The 14,452-nt window shown below is 39.1% G+C and overlaps 1 protein-coding gene across 2 annotated transcripts in view; it reads right to left on the bottom strand.

Moving 5' to 3' along the window:
* LOC149463449 (discoidin domain-containing receptor 2-like) overlaps window positions 1–14,452 on the bottom strand; it is a 178,200-nt gene that overhangs the window by 27,826 nt on the left and 135,922 nt on the right. For both annotated transcript variants that reach the window (XM_089674970.1, XM_089674971.1), the window contains 5 exons: window positions 12,176–12,318; window positions 10,626–10,728; window positions 7,842–8,070; window positions 3,010–3,157; window positions 1,577–1,682 (listed from right to left, as the gene is read on the bottom strand). In XM_089674970.1, the coding sequence (XP_089531096.1) occupies window positions 1,577–1,682; window positions 3,010–3,157; window positions 7,842–8,070; window positions 10,626–10,728; window positions 12,176–12,239 (650 nt within the window). In that variant the 5' untranslated portion in view covers window positions 12,240–12,318. The remainder of the gene's footprint in view (window positions 1–1,576; window positions 1,683–3,009; window positions 3,158–7,841; window positions 8,071–10,625; window positions 10,729–12,175; window positions 12,319–14,452) is intronic.

Genomic DNA, 14,452 nt, shown 5'->3' with positions numbered 1-14,452 from the left:
GTTGTCATTACTTAAGATAACAAAGCAATATATATATATATATATATATATATATATATATATATATATATGTCTTTTTCTTATATTGTTGTCTTGCAAAAATGAATTTATTTTTTTAACGCAATCTATATTGCGTTAAACAAAAAAACATATTGTAAAAAAAAACTAAAACAAACTGAAGCTCTTTTTTTTGTTTTGAACAGTATTAGTTTAAAGAAAAATAGTGTTAAACACTACAATTATGATTGTGGTGCAAAGCATTACATAGTTGCTCACAAATAAAAGAGCATTTTTTTCTTACAATTTTTCCACATTAAAATAATTAACAAAATGAAAAAAATTAAATTATAAATGAAAAACAATGCAGCAGGCAAAAAATGGTTTAGGTGAGAAAGGGAAGAATGATTTGTTTAGGGCTGAATATGTTACATTAAGGGTTATTAGTGGGTTAAGAAAAGAACACAAGAAGGAACAAAAAAAAAAAGTTGTGTTTTTTTTTTTTTAACTTGTCAGGTTACCTTAACTGACATCATATATAGATTGAATCTCATCTATTTGATCTGCAGATAAATAAAGCAGATTAAATATAAAAGTAACAATGTTACTTTCTATCTTTCTATGTACCTGAACAGTGTTTGTAAACTCAGTGTCAGATGGTCCATTTTTTACAGCATCAGCTTCTACAGCTACTGCATTTACAACTCTGGGCTATCATTTCACAATTGCAATTGCCGGCAAGCACGGACAGAAGGACAGGGCATACTACTTACACTGTGAATTTTTTTTGGGTTGTGTATAGTACACCCAATGTCCTCAACTAGCTAAAGCCTAACTCCAGTCAAAAATATTTTTCAAGTTTGGGGTAAGTAAAAGTTGTCCAGGTTTTAATTCTGTATTACAAGGAAACATTGGGAAAGTGAAATTTTAGAAATATCCCTACACAATTCTTACTAAAAAAATGTTGTACTTTATTGTATCAGATACAAAAACCAAGAAAAAAAGCCTAAAACATAGTGGCACACAGTACTAAAAGCATTTAAATTGGACCAAGGCCATGTATCCATCAAAAAGTCCTCTTTGTCTCAACACAATAAATTGTGCTTTAATAGGAGCAATTCTACCACATAAATTGAGGGGCTGTACAATACTGATCAATAAATCTGCTGAAGTGGAATGAGTGCAATATAATTATCTATAGTTGATGTAAGTCAAATGCCAAGGCATGCATGAATATATCTGCCAGATTGTGTGGAAACATTACCCTGTGTTTAGTTATTATGGTAGCATTTCACATCTTTCTTTCTCCCTACTGGGGGGATTTTTCTCCTTTAAGTCAACAGGGCAGGAGGTCACAGACAGCAAAAAAAAGCATTATCAGAAGTTCCAAATCTTCCCCAACATTACAAAAATGTTTTTGTCTACGTCTCCCCATTGGCGAGAGAATAAATCCCCAACAGAGGCACAGTCAAAAATAAATTACTGGCAAAGACTATTTTCCCTCCCTACTTTATCCAGAATTAAAAAGTTTGGTTTGAGTTTGGCTCTTTAAATCTCAATTGTCAACAAGCTGGCGTACCTCTTCTCCAGGTATCCATCATAGGTGGAATCATTTAAATATGCTATTGGATGTCCTGGAGCCATATAGGTCTCTCCTTCTGGAATACTGTAGGACTTCAGACCATCTGGAACAAAATAATTGAATTCCTTTTAAAAAATCTGAATGAAAACTTTCATTGAAATAGATCTGTCTGCCAAAGGTTGAGCTATGCATGGCTGGTGCTCATCATTCATCATACAGTTCATACAACTTATGCACAGTGAGCAGGCCTTTCTTGTGTGGGGCAAAGGGAACACTCAATAGGTTATAGCAGAAGTTTTTTTAGCATGCTAGAAAATCAGACTAGACTAAGAAACCATCAAGTTAAATCATATGCATTTTCCATTATAGCTCGAATATTAACCCTCTACTCAAATTAGCTGCATCTACTTGTTTCATCAAGTTGATTACATTAAAGCCCAATACACAGTATAAGAAAATCGGATGAACAATCGTCTGGTTTTCCTCGATGTTTTACTGCATGTCGAAACAGAGGATAGTACTAATTTTACAAAAATTATCAAACGACAAAGGCTTATTTTTTGTTTATTGTTTCTCATCATGCACAGTCTTTCATATCCCAATTTTCTCATACAAAAAACATACAAAAACAGTACACATTAAATGAAAATTGTTAGATCAAGAAAAATTTTAGAGCTTGCCCCTTCGGAAATGTTCATTTGGAGAGTCTGAATCGGATGTCGAAAGTTGCGTACACACTATACAAAAAGCTAGTGATCTTGTTTCTTTTCTTCTGATTTTCTCATAGCGTGTACCCTACTTTAGAGTCTATTTAAGAGAATGCAAGATAACTGCTTTTTCCCACATTGTACTTAACCATTGATTGCATCAACTGTTCCACTAAAAGCCTTCCTGCATGGCACCATTTCTATAGTCTAGTTTCTCCAGGTTTGTGGACACAGGACGGTGGTGCACATTAGCAGAGCTGGGGAAGATTGGCTTGTGTGAAAAGCAGGAATCCTAAAACATATTCCAGCGCTAGAATATTCTCCTACTTTCATCTAATGGCAAGTGAACAGAGCAGCATGGAGAGGGGGAATGTCGGCAGTTTTATGTTTTAATTTGGCAGCTGCAATTATAAAAAGGACAGGTGAATTAACACCAGACACTGTGCTAATGGTTGTTGTGTTTTTGTAGTCAGGTATACTGTATAAGAAACACTGTATACAAATATTCCATGTATTGTGTTGGACTTTCTTTTGTAATTGGGTATCATGTATACACCCTGCAATTAGTGTGTAGTTAATGAAATAATTTTTTTAAATAATTAAAAAACATCCAAAATATTATTTTTAAACTTGTAAGCTTTTTCTTTAACAGTAAATGAAAGTGATAAAAAAAACATATTTACTTTAATGGCTTATATCTAGTACAAATGTGTTTCTACTTACCATACCAGGCGCAGCCGTACAGTTCCACCCTCATACACACTGTCATGGGGACCTTGGTGACAGGGATGACTCGGATGTGACTGGCAATAATTGGGGGTCTTAGGTCGTTCAGGACTACTTCATATTCATCAACATTGCCTTTGATTATCTGGGAACAAAAGACACAGGTGATATTTATATTATCTATCTACAGTTGTGCTCAAAAGTTTGCATACCCTTGGAGAATTGGTAATATACAGTAATATTTACAAAATAACATAAGTAAGCAGGCAAAACACATTCCTTTATTTCTTATGGGATTCATATTCAACTGTAGGTCATAACAGAATGGCACAAACATAAAACAAATGAAATGACCCCTGTTCAAAGGTCTGCATACCCTTAGTCTCAATACTGTGTATTGCCCCCTTTAGCATCAATGACAGTGTGCAGTGACAGTGTGTCTTTTGTAATAGTTGTCTATGATGCCCCGAATTCTTGCAGGTGATATAGCTGGCTATTCGTCTTGGCAAAATGCCTCCAGTTCATGCAAAGTCTTTCGTTGTCTTGCATGAACCGCACATTTGAGATCTCCCCAGAGAGGCTTGATGATATTAAGGTCAGGAGACTGTGATGGCCACTCTAGAACCTTCATCCTTTTCTGCTGTAACCACTGGAAGGTCAACTTGGTCTTATGTTTAGGGTCATTGTTTTTCTGGAAAGTCTAAGAGTGTCCCATGCACAGCTTACGTGCAGAAGATTGCAAATTGTCTGCCAGTATTTTATGATAACATGCTGCAATAATTTTGCCATCAAATTTTACAAGATTCCCCATGCCTTTAGATTTCATACACCCCCAAAACATCTGTGAGCAGCCACCATGTTTTACAGTGAGGGTGGTGTTCTTGCCGCTATAGACTTTGTTGACTCTTCTCCAAACATAGTGCTTATGGTTGTGACCATAAAGCTCTATTTTGGTCTCCGTCACTGCAGATTACAGGGTGCCAGAAGCTGTGATGCGTGTCAAGGCACTGTCAGGCATACTGTAACTGGGTTTTTTTGTGTCATTGGTGCAGTGCAGGCTTCTTTTTGTCAACTTGCCCATGCAGCTCCTTTTTGTTCAAGTATCATTGTATTGTGCTCTTTGAAAGGAACACACAGTTTTTTCCAGAGCAGCCTGTGTTCTCCTGATGTTATACTGGCCTTGGCTTGGTATCAAGAGATCCCCGAATTTTCCTCTTCTTAATAAGTGATTTAACAGTACTGACTGGCATATTCAAGGCTTTGGACATCTTTTTATGTCCTTTTCCATCTTTATAAAGTTCCATTACCTTGTTACCTAGGTCTTTTCAGTATCTAGCCAACTCAGTGCATCCACGTGAGAGCTAATACACTCATTGATCATTTATACACAGACAATAATTGCAATTTAAAAAGCCACAGATGTAGGAAATTAACCTTTAATTGCCATTTTAACCTGTGTGTGTGTCACCTTGTGTGTCTGTACCAAGGCCAAACATTCCAGGTAATGTAAACTTTTGATCAGGGCTATTTGGGTGATTTCTTTTATCATTATGGTTTAAAAAAGGAGCCAAAAACTATGTGATAATAAACCACTTCATATTATCACTATCCTTAAATAAGTTTTTTGCATGTTCAGTCATATTTTCAATATCAATGCCAAAATTTCACATTTTCTGCCAGGGTGAGCAAACTTTTGAGCACAGCTGTAGCTATCTATCTCTCAGTTGTTTATTGACAGTCATTTCTATTTATTTCCCTCCACACATCTAATGGCAATCCCTCTCCATCAGAGATGTATTTTGTGTAAAGAAATAAACATTTTCATTGAGAATTTCAGTTAAATGGTTACTCACAAACAAGCAAGGTCATCATTCAATTTGACTTAATGAGAATTATCAGAAGTTATGTCAAGGATATGTGAGAGATCAGTCTCCACTATACAGCAATGACAATTCAGGGCCTTTCTGCGGTTATAGAAATCAGAAAAGATGTCGTAGTTTGGATATTATTTTTGAAAAGTTGTGCGCAGTGTTTGTTTCTCATTTAACCTACATGACTTAGGAATGATCAATGCTGTGCGCAACAGAAGAATGAGGTGTACCCTTTGAGAAGAAGGCATTGTTCCTACGTGAGCATCACAGAAATGTCATGGGTCTTGCTCAGCTAATCTGTATTGCTGAGAGCAAGATGACCATGCATGTTGTGGTTTGAGGGGCCAAATAGGAAGTTTTAGACTTTACTAGCTGTGCCATCAGAATTTTCAAGGATTCTAACTCATCTGAAATGCATTATTTGTGAAGAAATAAAATTACTATTGGGAAATTCAGTTAGCTGGTTACTCACAAATAAGCAAGGTCATCATTCAATTTGGCTTGATGAGAATTATCAGAAGTTATGCCAAGGATACGTGACAGATCAGTCTCCACTTTACAGCGTTGATGGTTCAGGGCCTTTCTACGGTTATAGAAATCGCTCAAGATGCAGTAGTTTGGATAATATTTTTGAAAGCTGTGCGCAGTGTTTGTTTCATATTTAACCTACATAGCTGAGGAATGGTCAATGGTGTGCGTAACAGAAGAATGAGGTGTACCCTTTGAGAAGACATTGTACCTACACAGGCACCACAGAATTGTCATGGGTCTTGCTCAGCTAATCGTATTGTTGAGAGAAAGATGACGATGCATATTGTAGTTTAAGGGGCCATATGGGAAGCTATGGACTTTACTAGCTGTGTCTTCAGGGTCTACAAGGCTACTAACACATCTGTAATCCTATGTTAAGATAACAGTTAAGTTGGCCAAAGCACAGATCTGTCATACACCATGAATGATTAATATAGTAGACATAGTTGATTCATAGGCTTTATCAGGCATACTTTAGTTAGTTGTGGTCTTTGTTTTGGTCATCATATAGGCCCATGGGTAATTGGGAAGATCCCCCTGGGTACCTTTGCTTCTGCAGCCAGTTTGTTTTTCCTTTATAACCCCGAATTCTACTGCCTAAAGTGGCAATAAAAAAACGGAATTTGACAAAGGTTGCAGATTTGCTTTGATAATTAGCAGACTGTCTGATTGGGTTAGTTATTCAACTCCTATTATATACATAAAAGTGCAGCGCTTAAAAAAGTGACAAATGATTATAAGAAAACAGTGAAAAATGTGTCAAAAATAGTCCATCTAAAGATAAAGAAAAGTCCCAGAGACTGTGATGAAACAAAGAAAATTCAAGGACAGTTGTTGTGTCACCAACCATTCAAAAGGCTTACCAGAAAGGCATGACTCCCTGTTAAGAATGGTCAATCGCACTTTGTTAAACAACCTAGAAAGCCGGTCACTTGAATCCTCCTCCAGATCACCAAAGGAGCAAATAAAGATCTTCCAAATAATGGATCTTACTTAGGGTAGCTGAACCACTCACCTTGCAGGGGATTTTTTTTCTTTAGCTGCTCTTTACTACCTCTTTAATCTAGATAAAGATTTAAAGAAATCTTTAAAGGGTGATTCTATTCTAGATTTATCTAACTGCTCCTAAATGTATTTTTGAATAATATATACAGCTTGTCTTTAGTTCCTGTAGTATAAAGATTTATGCTCTCAGTAATGTAAATGAAAAAAATAAAGGCTTTCCTGATCACAATCTTCTATCTCATATGCCAAAGACATATCACTACAGGTGTTCATATTACACATATAGCAATAAAGTGTGTCTAAATGAAAGAACAAAAATGTATTACACTGCAGCTTACCAGTCCTTAGATGTGATGGCTGCATTTGTTTTTCTTTGTTCAAGCTTTTTTTTCCCTTTATTTTCACTTAGTGATCATGCCAGTAACACACTCCCTGTCTTGGAGTGACAACGCTTCCTCACTTCTCTGTATTTAAGGAGAAGCATCACTGTCACCCTAGGAAGGACTACATCCACCTTTTCTCCATAACATAGAAAACAGTGGTTTTGAAGTCCCTAGAATAAACTGGGAGTTATGTAACGTATAAGACTGTAGCACAGGCGGAGAGCACAGGAAGCTATCAGATGACAGAGTTTCTGGCAGGATCAACAGTTATAACAAAACACATCTATTGAACAGATACTGTATACCAAAATACTTTCAACTGCATGCCAAACATAACAGGCATAACAAGCCAAAGCCAAATAAGAGAAGTTTATTGTTAGGGTTTACATACCCCTAAATGTCTCATATTAATGGACAAGGCTGCATCTAAAAGTGGCAAAGGTGCCCATGGTGTGTAGTTCATCTTATATCACCATACAGTTCCATTACAACAGTTTACATTTCAAGGTGTTAATTTGGGTTGTCCGGTTTTGACAGCCCATTCAAATGGTCTGCAAAATGCACTGGACTTTTTCAGATTGCACTGCAATAAACTGCTGCATTTGGGGTGCTATTAACAATTTATTGGCATCCACGTCTGTGTCACAAGGGCAGTGCGTTTACTGCAATTTGGTATGAATGTGCTCCAAACTTCGGTTCACATCAGTGCAGGTGGTGCAGCTGCGAGACCCGCACAAATGCCTGCAGCTGCGCCACCCACACAGAGGAATGTAGGACACACAGGCGGGTGCCATTAATTCTAATGGCATGCTGCCCGCACTGGAAATCACAACCGTACTGGGAACCTCTGTTCCCGTGCAGGCTGCGATTTCCCAAGTAGTGCAGGGACTTCTTCCCTGTGTGTCCAAATGAACGGGCTCTCCTGCCCCAGCAAATCGCAGCCCGCACGACCGCACAGATGTGAACCAGGGCTAAATCAGAATTTATGTGTAATTAAAGAATACGATCTTTCTGCTTGTAATAGTACCATACATCCCACCTGCTGGCCTTGGTGGTCCTTCCATGAAAGCCACCTATCTCCATTTCGACTGTAGTCCACACGGTAGGATCTAGCAAACTCTTTACCGGTAGCCCGAGCATGACGTCCTTGAGTTCCAATCAGTGTAATGAAATACAGTTTGTGTAGATGTATCTGTAAGAACTGGACATCTTCGGGCTGAAGCAAACCCGCGGGGCACCAAGCTCCATCGCCTTCCTCCCGTTGAAGCCTGTAGAAGAAAAAGAGAATATATCTTTACTCTTGAAGTTAAAGCAGTTCTAAAGGCACAATCTTTTTCCCAAAAGCTGTTTTATGGCCAGGTGTGGGCTACTCTTTCGTTATTTCTTCATCAATTAAGCAGGTAAAAGGTCTGGAGGTGATTCTAAGTGTGGTATTTGCATTTTGGAATCTATTGATGTGAATATCATCATGCATTCAAAGGAGCTGTCCATACAAGTGACACAGGCCATTGTAAGGCTTCAAAAACTAAACAAATCCACCAGAGAGAAAACAGCAACATTAGAAGTGGCCAAATCAACAGTTTGCTACATTTTGAGGAAAGAAGAACACACTGGTGAGCTCAGCAATACATGGACATCCACGGAAGACAACAGTGGTGGATGATCACAGGATCTTCTCTATGGTAAAGAAAAACCCATTCACAACATCCAGACAAGTGAAGGACACTCTCCAGGAGGTGGGCGTATCATTGTCAAATTCTATAATCAAGACTTCAGGAGAGCAAATACAGAGGGTTCACCACAAGGTGCAAACCATTCATAAGCCTGAAGAATAGAAAAGCCAGATTAGGCTTTGCCAAAAAAAATCTAAAAAAGCCAGACCAGTTCTGGAAAAGCATTCTTTGGATGGATGAAACTAAGATTAATCTGTACCAGAATGACGGGAAGAAAAAAGTGTGGAGAAGGCTTGGAACAGCTCATGATCCAAAGTACACAATGTCATATGTAAAAAATGGTGAAGGCAGTGTGATGGGCATGGGCATGCATGGCTTCCAGTGGCACTGGGTCATTAGTGTTTACTGATGATGTGACAGAAGACAGAAGCAGACGGATGAATTCTGCAGTGTTTAGAGATATACTGTCAGCCCATATTCAGCCAAATGCAGCAAAGTTGATTGGATGGCGCTTCACAGTACAGATGGACAATGATCCAAAACACACTGCAAAAGCAACCCAGGAGCTTTTGAAGGAAAATATGTGGAATATTCTGCAATGGCCGAATCAATCACTTGATCTCAACCCAATTGAGCATACATTTCACTTGCTGGAGGCAAAACTAAAGGCAGAAAGACCCACAAACAAAGAACAACTGAAGATAGCTGCAGCTAGAGCCTGGCAAAGCATCAGAAAGGAGGAAACCCAGTCTTTGGTAATGTCCATGGGTTCCAGACTTCAGGTAGTCATTGCCAGTAAAGGATTCTCAACAAAATATTAAAAATTAACATTTTATTTATGATTATATTAATTTGTCCAATTACATTTGAGCCCCTGAAAATTGAGGGGACTGTGTATAAAAATGGTTGCAGCTCCTAAAATTTGTACTTGACATTAATGTTCAACTCCTTGAATTAAAGCTGAACGTCTGCACTTCAAATTCATTTGGATTGTTTTGTTTTAGTTTATTCTGGTGGCATACAGAGCCAAAAGTATGTAAATTTTGCCTGTGTCCAAATATATATGGACCTAACTGTATACTGTATAGTTGTATATTGTATGTACTGTACATATGGACAGCCACGTTTTTTCATTTCATATGCAGGCTTTTGCCAATCCTCTAATCACAATGCCAATCTTCTAATCACAATGCGAGTCTACTAAATAGGTTCTGTCTGACTGCCAAAAAGGAAAAAAATAACATGCAGACACTGTCTCCAATATTGTGAAATATCCACAATGCTCATGATACCTAAAGACCATGTAATAGAAGCTGCCCAGGCTTTAGGTCGCATGTTGTTGCCTACAATAAATGTGAATATAGGTCCAGTTTGAGAATGCAGTTAATAGTAATATAGGCAATACAGAAGAGAATGGTGACATAGCCCCTATGGAGTATAGGTCACACTGCTGACCTCCATAAACCATTTTTGCAGTGTTTACAACTTTTTTTTCCATAAAGTATTAACCCGTGAGAGTATAAACCTTGCAAAACCTGCTCCAGCACCGAATTTTTTTTTTGTATAATAATAATAATAATAATAAAACCCTGATATCCTGGTATTGTGTGGGGCCCCATAGCAAAACCATTAAAGAGACCTTGTCACATGATTAAATTGGAACCTAAGAAATAAAGGCAAAACTTTTTTTTTTGCTGTAATCATATATAAGGAAGCATGTATCCAGGGGCTTTTTTACCACAAGGCAAACAAGGCACTTGCCTAGGGCAGCATTTTTCAGGGGGGAAGCACCTCCCTCCAGAAGAAGGGATGAAAGAAGGGACACGTGCTCCATGGGAACCAAATGGGATCTGAGAGAGGCTGCGAGCTGCTTAATGGTGTATGTAGAGCCTGACTCTCATTCCTGTGGATGTCTGAAGATGAAGATGAGTGTCTTTCTCTCTATGGCCGGGGGTAGTGGAAGGCTCTCCCAGGTGAAAGGCAGGGATGTTGTTGGTCAATGTCAGACTTTCTCCACGAGAGGGGCAAGGGGGGGTTGGAGTTGGTCGGTGTCCGTGGGGGCAGACGATTTTTGTGTTGCCTAGGGCAGCACAAAACCTAAATACACCAATGCATGTATCTACACATACTGTATATAGCAGAGGACGTACCGTGCAAACTGTGGTCCAGTTGACTCATACCACTGACTAGAAGCAGTGATATCCTCATCACGAATTGTCCGGTCATACATCCCTAGCGCATAGCGACATATAGCTGCAAATATAGAAAAAATAGAACAGATAGTTGGTTTGTATGGAAATTATACAACATATATAAATGTGGCTCAATTCTTTTTTAAAAACTGGGAAAACGGGAAAGCATCTGTGTTGCTCACAGCAGCGAGGTAAGTGTATGCTCTCATGATCTGAATTGCATAAACATAAGTTAATAAGGGGACTATTTTGGTAGGAGGGTTTTTGTACTATCCTGGAAATTTTATTTGATATGTTTTACAGCAGAAAGTTAGGGAAACTTTTCTCCAAAATGTTTAGTATTGTTTTTACTTTATAAAAATAGGAAAAAAAACAGTGGTTATTACATACCACTCAAAACAATGATATTGAATTCATTTGAATACAGTGTTACATGGCGGAGTAATTGTTATTCAAACACTAAAAAACAAAAAATGGCCAGATAATGAAGGGTGTGTAACATGCTGCTATTGAGGTGGTTAAACTACAGTTATGATGCCACGTTGTATTATACCATCTAGTATTGTTTTATGCAATCTCATCCAGTATTTTTATCATACCCTAGGCCAGTGATTGTCAACTTTCTTGATATGGGGGGGGGTCTCAAGTGCGGCCCCCAATGTCACCAAAGGTTCACACATAATATCCAGAGCAATCAGAGAAAGCAGACACACAACGGTGTATAGTCAAAGACTATAGGCATGATACAAGAGATGGTCAGAGACTGCGGACATAATACAAGAGATGGTCAGAGACTGCGGACATAATACAAGAGATGGTCAGAGACTGCGGACATAATACAAGAGATGGTCAGAGATTGCGGACATAATAAAAGAGATGATCAGAGACTGCGGACATAATAAAAGAGATGGTCAGAGACTGCGGACATAATACAAGAGATGGTCAGAGACTGTGGACATAATACAAGAGATGGTCAGAGACTGTGGACATAATACAAGAGATGGTCAGAGACTGCGGACATAATACAAGAGATGGTCAGAGACTGCGGACATAATAAAAGAGATGATCAGAGACTGCGGACATAATAAAAAAGATGGTCAGAGACTGTGGACATAATAAAAGAGATGGTCAGAGACTGCAGACATAATACAAGAGATGGTCAGAGACTGCAGACATAATACAAGAGATGGTCAGAGACTGCGGACATAATAGAAGAGATGGTCAGAGACTGCGGACATATAACAAGAGATGGTCAGAGACTGCGGACATATAACAAGAGATGGTCAGAGACTGCAGACATGCTACAGGAGACTGTCAGAGACTAAAGGGGTTGCGAGACTGGGGACAAGCTTAAGGTGATATATTACATAAGACAGTTAGAAGCACTACTATAAGTAGGGAAAAACAGATTAGTGTCTACAGGGGACCTGTGGGTCACAGAAAAAGTGCCAAAGGGCTGTATGTGAACCCAGGCCCCTAGGCTATCATATTTTTTATAAAGCACTCACATAGAATAACTTCAGATGTTGAGTGTCCAGTCAGCAGGGTCAGCAGGAGGAGGCGGAGATACATTCTGCGGAGGCCGGATGTGTACAGACTCCACCCGCTTTCCAGTTCTCTTGTACGCTGTCCTCGTGAGGCAACTACATTTCTGCAAAAAAAAAAAAAAAAAAGACATACAAGTAAGACTTAATAAAACACAGACATGAAATTCTCCATAGCTTTCAACTTTCTAAGATGGGGAAAAAAAGGCAACCTTTCCCACAATGGATTTAGGCAAAGAACACACCCCTGCCACACCCCCAAGGAGACTATGGAGAAACCAAATGCAAAGAATAGTTGCTTAAACCCACTAGTTATTCTGCTGCACTGATTTCTCATAGCAAATGTATTCATTTAGTGGAAGAATGAAAAGTTGAGTGCAAAATAATGCTCTGAAACAAGGTACGTTGAGAGCTAAGAGCACAGTAAGGATGTTTCAGGTGCCAAAGCCAAGTCCAGCATAACAAACAGATTCAGCAAGTAGGTTTGAGGCTCCATACACATCAGCGTTTTTGTAAGCTCCTAGAAGTTATTATCAGCAGATTTGTTTCTGCTCCTAGAAGCTAAATAATGTTTTCCTATGTGTCCATGCACACTACTTCAGGCTATTACCATTTTTTGAGTGTCAGTGTCTAGTAGGAGAGAAAAAACTGTTAAACACCTAAAAAAACAAATTTATTGGAGCGTTTTTCCAGCAGAAAAAAAAACCCAGCTAAACACTCCTAAAACGCTTCTAACAGCTTTTTACTTGTTTTTTTCCCCTCCTATATATACTGTAAAAATGTTAATATGCCAGTACTCCTAAACACCTCTGACCGCTACTAGAACACTACTAAAAAAACCACCATTACCAGCACTCTTTATTTTTTTTCTTGCGTTAGCGTCCATGGAATCAAATAGTAATAGACCCCTGTTGCAGGCCTGTGGGGGGTGGTGAATAGAGCATACTTCCATTGTGCAAACATTTAATATAAATTGGTCAGCTATTAAAAACATGTATGATGCAATCCTTCCCTTCTTTATCGCACAAACTTTTTTTCAGCCACTAGGTGGCAGTAACGACTAACCCTATATTTTGCTGCTAATTTAAAAAAGAAAAACTGTCACTCCAGGTCACCTATACAATATAATTTACAAGAAGTTTAGCAAACATTATAGAATGAAGATACATTCCAGAGTTCTTGCTGAAAGCTTTGAAAGCACTAAATGGGGGAGATTTGCCCTTTTTTATGTGAACCTTTTGCCTTTATACAGAAGCTAGTAAAAATGGTAAGAGGGTCTTTTATGGCAATTTACATAAAAATGTCATGTACGGTATAAATGGTGTAAAAAATTTTTAATTGTTATTCCAAACAATAGTAAAATCACTGCCAAACAATAAAAACAATTTATGTTTCCATGATATTTGAATATAGACTAATGATTTCCTAGTTTACCTCCCCCCCCCCCATTAATGACATAATAGCACTAGGGCTTATTCAGATGGACAAGTAGTCCTGTCGTCTGTGCACAGCTGCTGGCAGATGCATGTGCATCCACCTCGGGGCTACATGCAGGCAGCCAATAGAAGTGCATGCACATGTAGCAGCTGCACAGACACAATCGCATGTGAAAGTTTGACATGCTGGCAAGAGCGGCCGCACGGACACAATCGCATGTCAAAGTCTGACATGCAGGCATGAGCGGCCGCACAGGCACAATTGCATGTCAAAGTCTGACATGCAGGCAAGAGCTGCCGCACAGACTCAATCGCATGCCAAAGTTTGACATGCAGGCAAGAGCGGCCGCACGGACACAATCGCTTGTCAAAGTCTGACATGCTGGCAAGAGCGGCCGCACAGGCACAATCGCTTGTCAAAGTCTGACATGCTGGCAAGAGCGGCCGCACAGGCACAATCGCTTGTCAAAGTCTGACATGCTGGGAAGAGCAGCCGCACAGGCACAATCGCATGTCAAAGTCTGACATGCAGGCAAGAGCGGCCGCACGGACACATATGGAGTGCATATGGAGTTCTGCATATGGAGTCCTGGTTTTCTGCAGAAGATACTACCAACCACCACGAGGGTAAAGCATACAGACCAGCAAACCATCCCACTAGCAAAATTAATCAAAGGACTGCACGGAAGTTCCCCTTATATCTGGGCAGTTGTAATTCAACTTTTTGTGCCAGACGTCTCCCTTCTACAACTGTGCTATTATATACACAGCAGACCCGCACACCATCACAACGTATGGGCAGACC

Source organism: Staurois parvus, unplaced genomic scaffold (genome assembly GCF_062004578.1).
Source record: "Staurois parvus isolate SC_StPar_1 unplaced genomic scaffold, SC_StPar_1.0 ptg000154l, whole genome shotgun sequence".
Classification (NCBI taxonomy): Eukaryota; Metazoa; Chordata; class Amphibia; order Anura; family Ranidae; genus Staurois; species Staurois parvus.
This window is presented reverse-complemented; position numbering and strand designations above follow the sequence as displayed.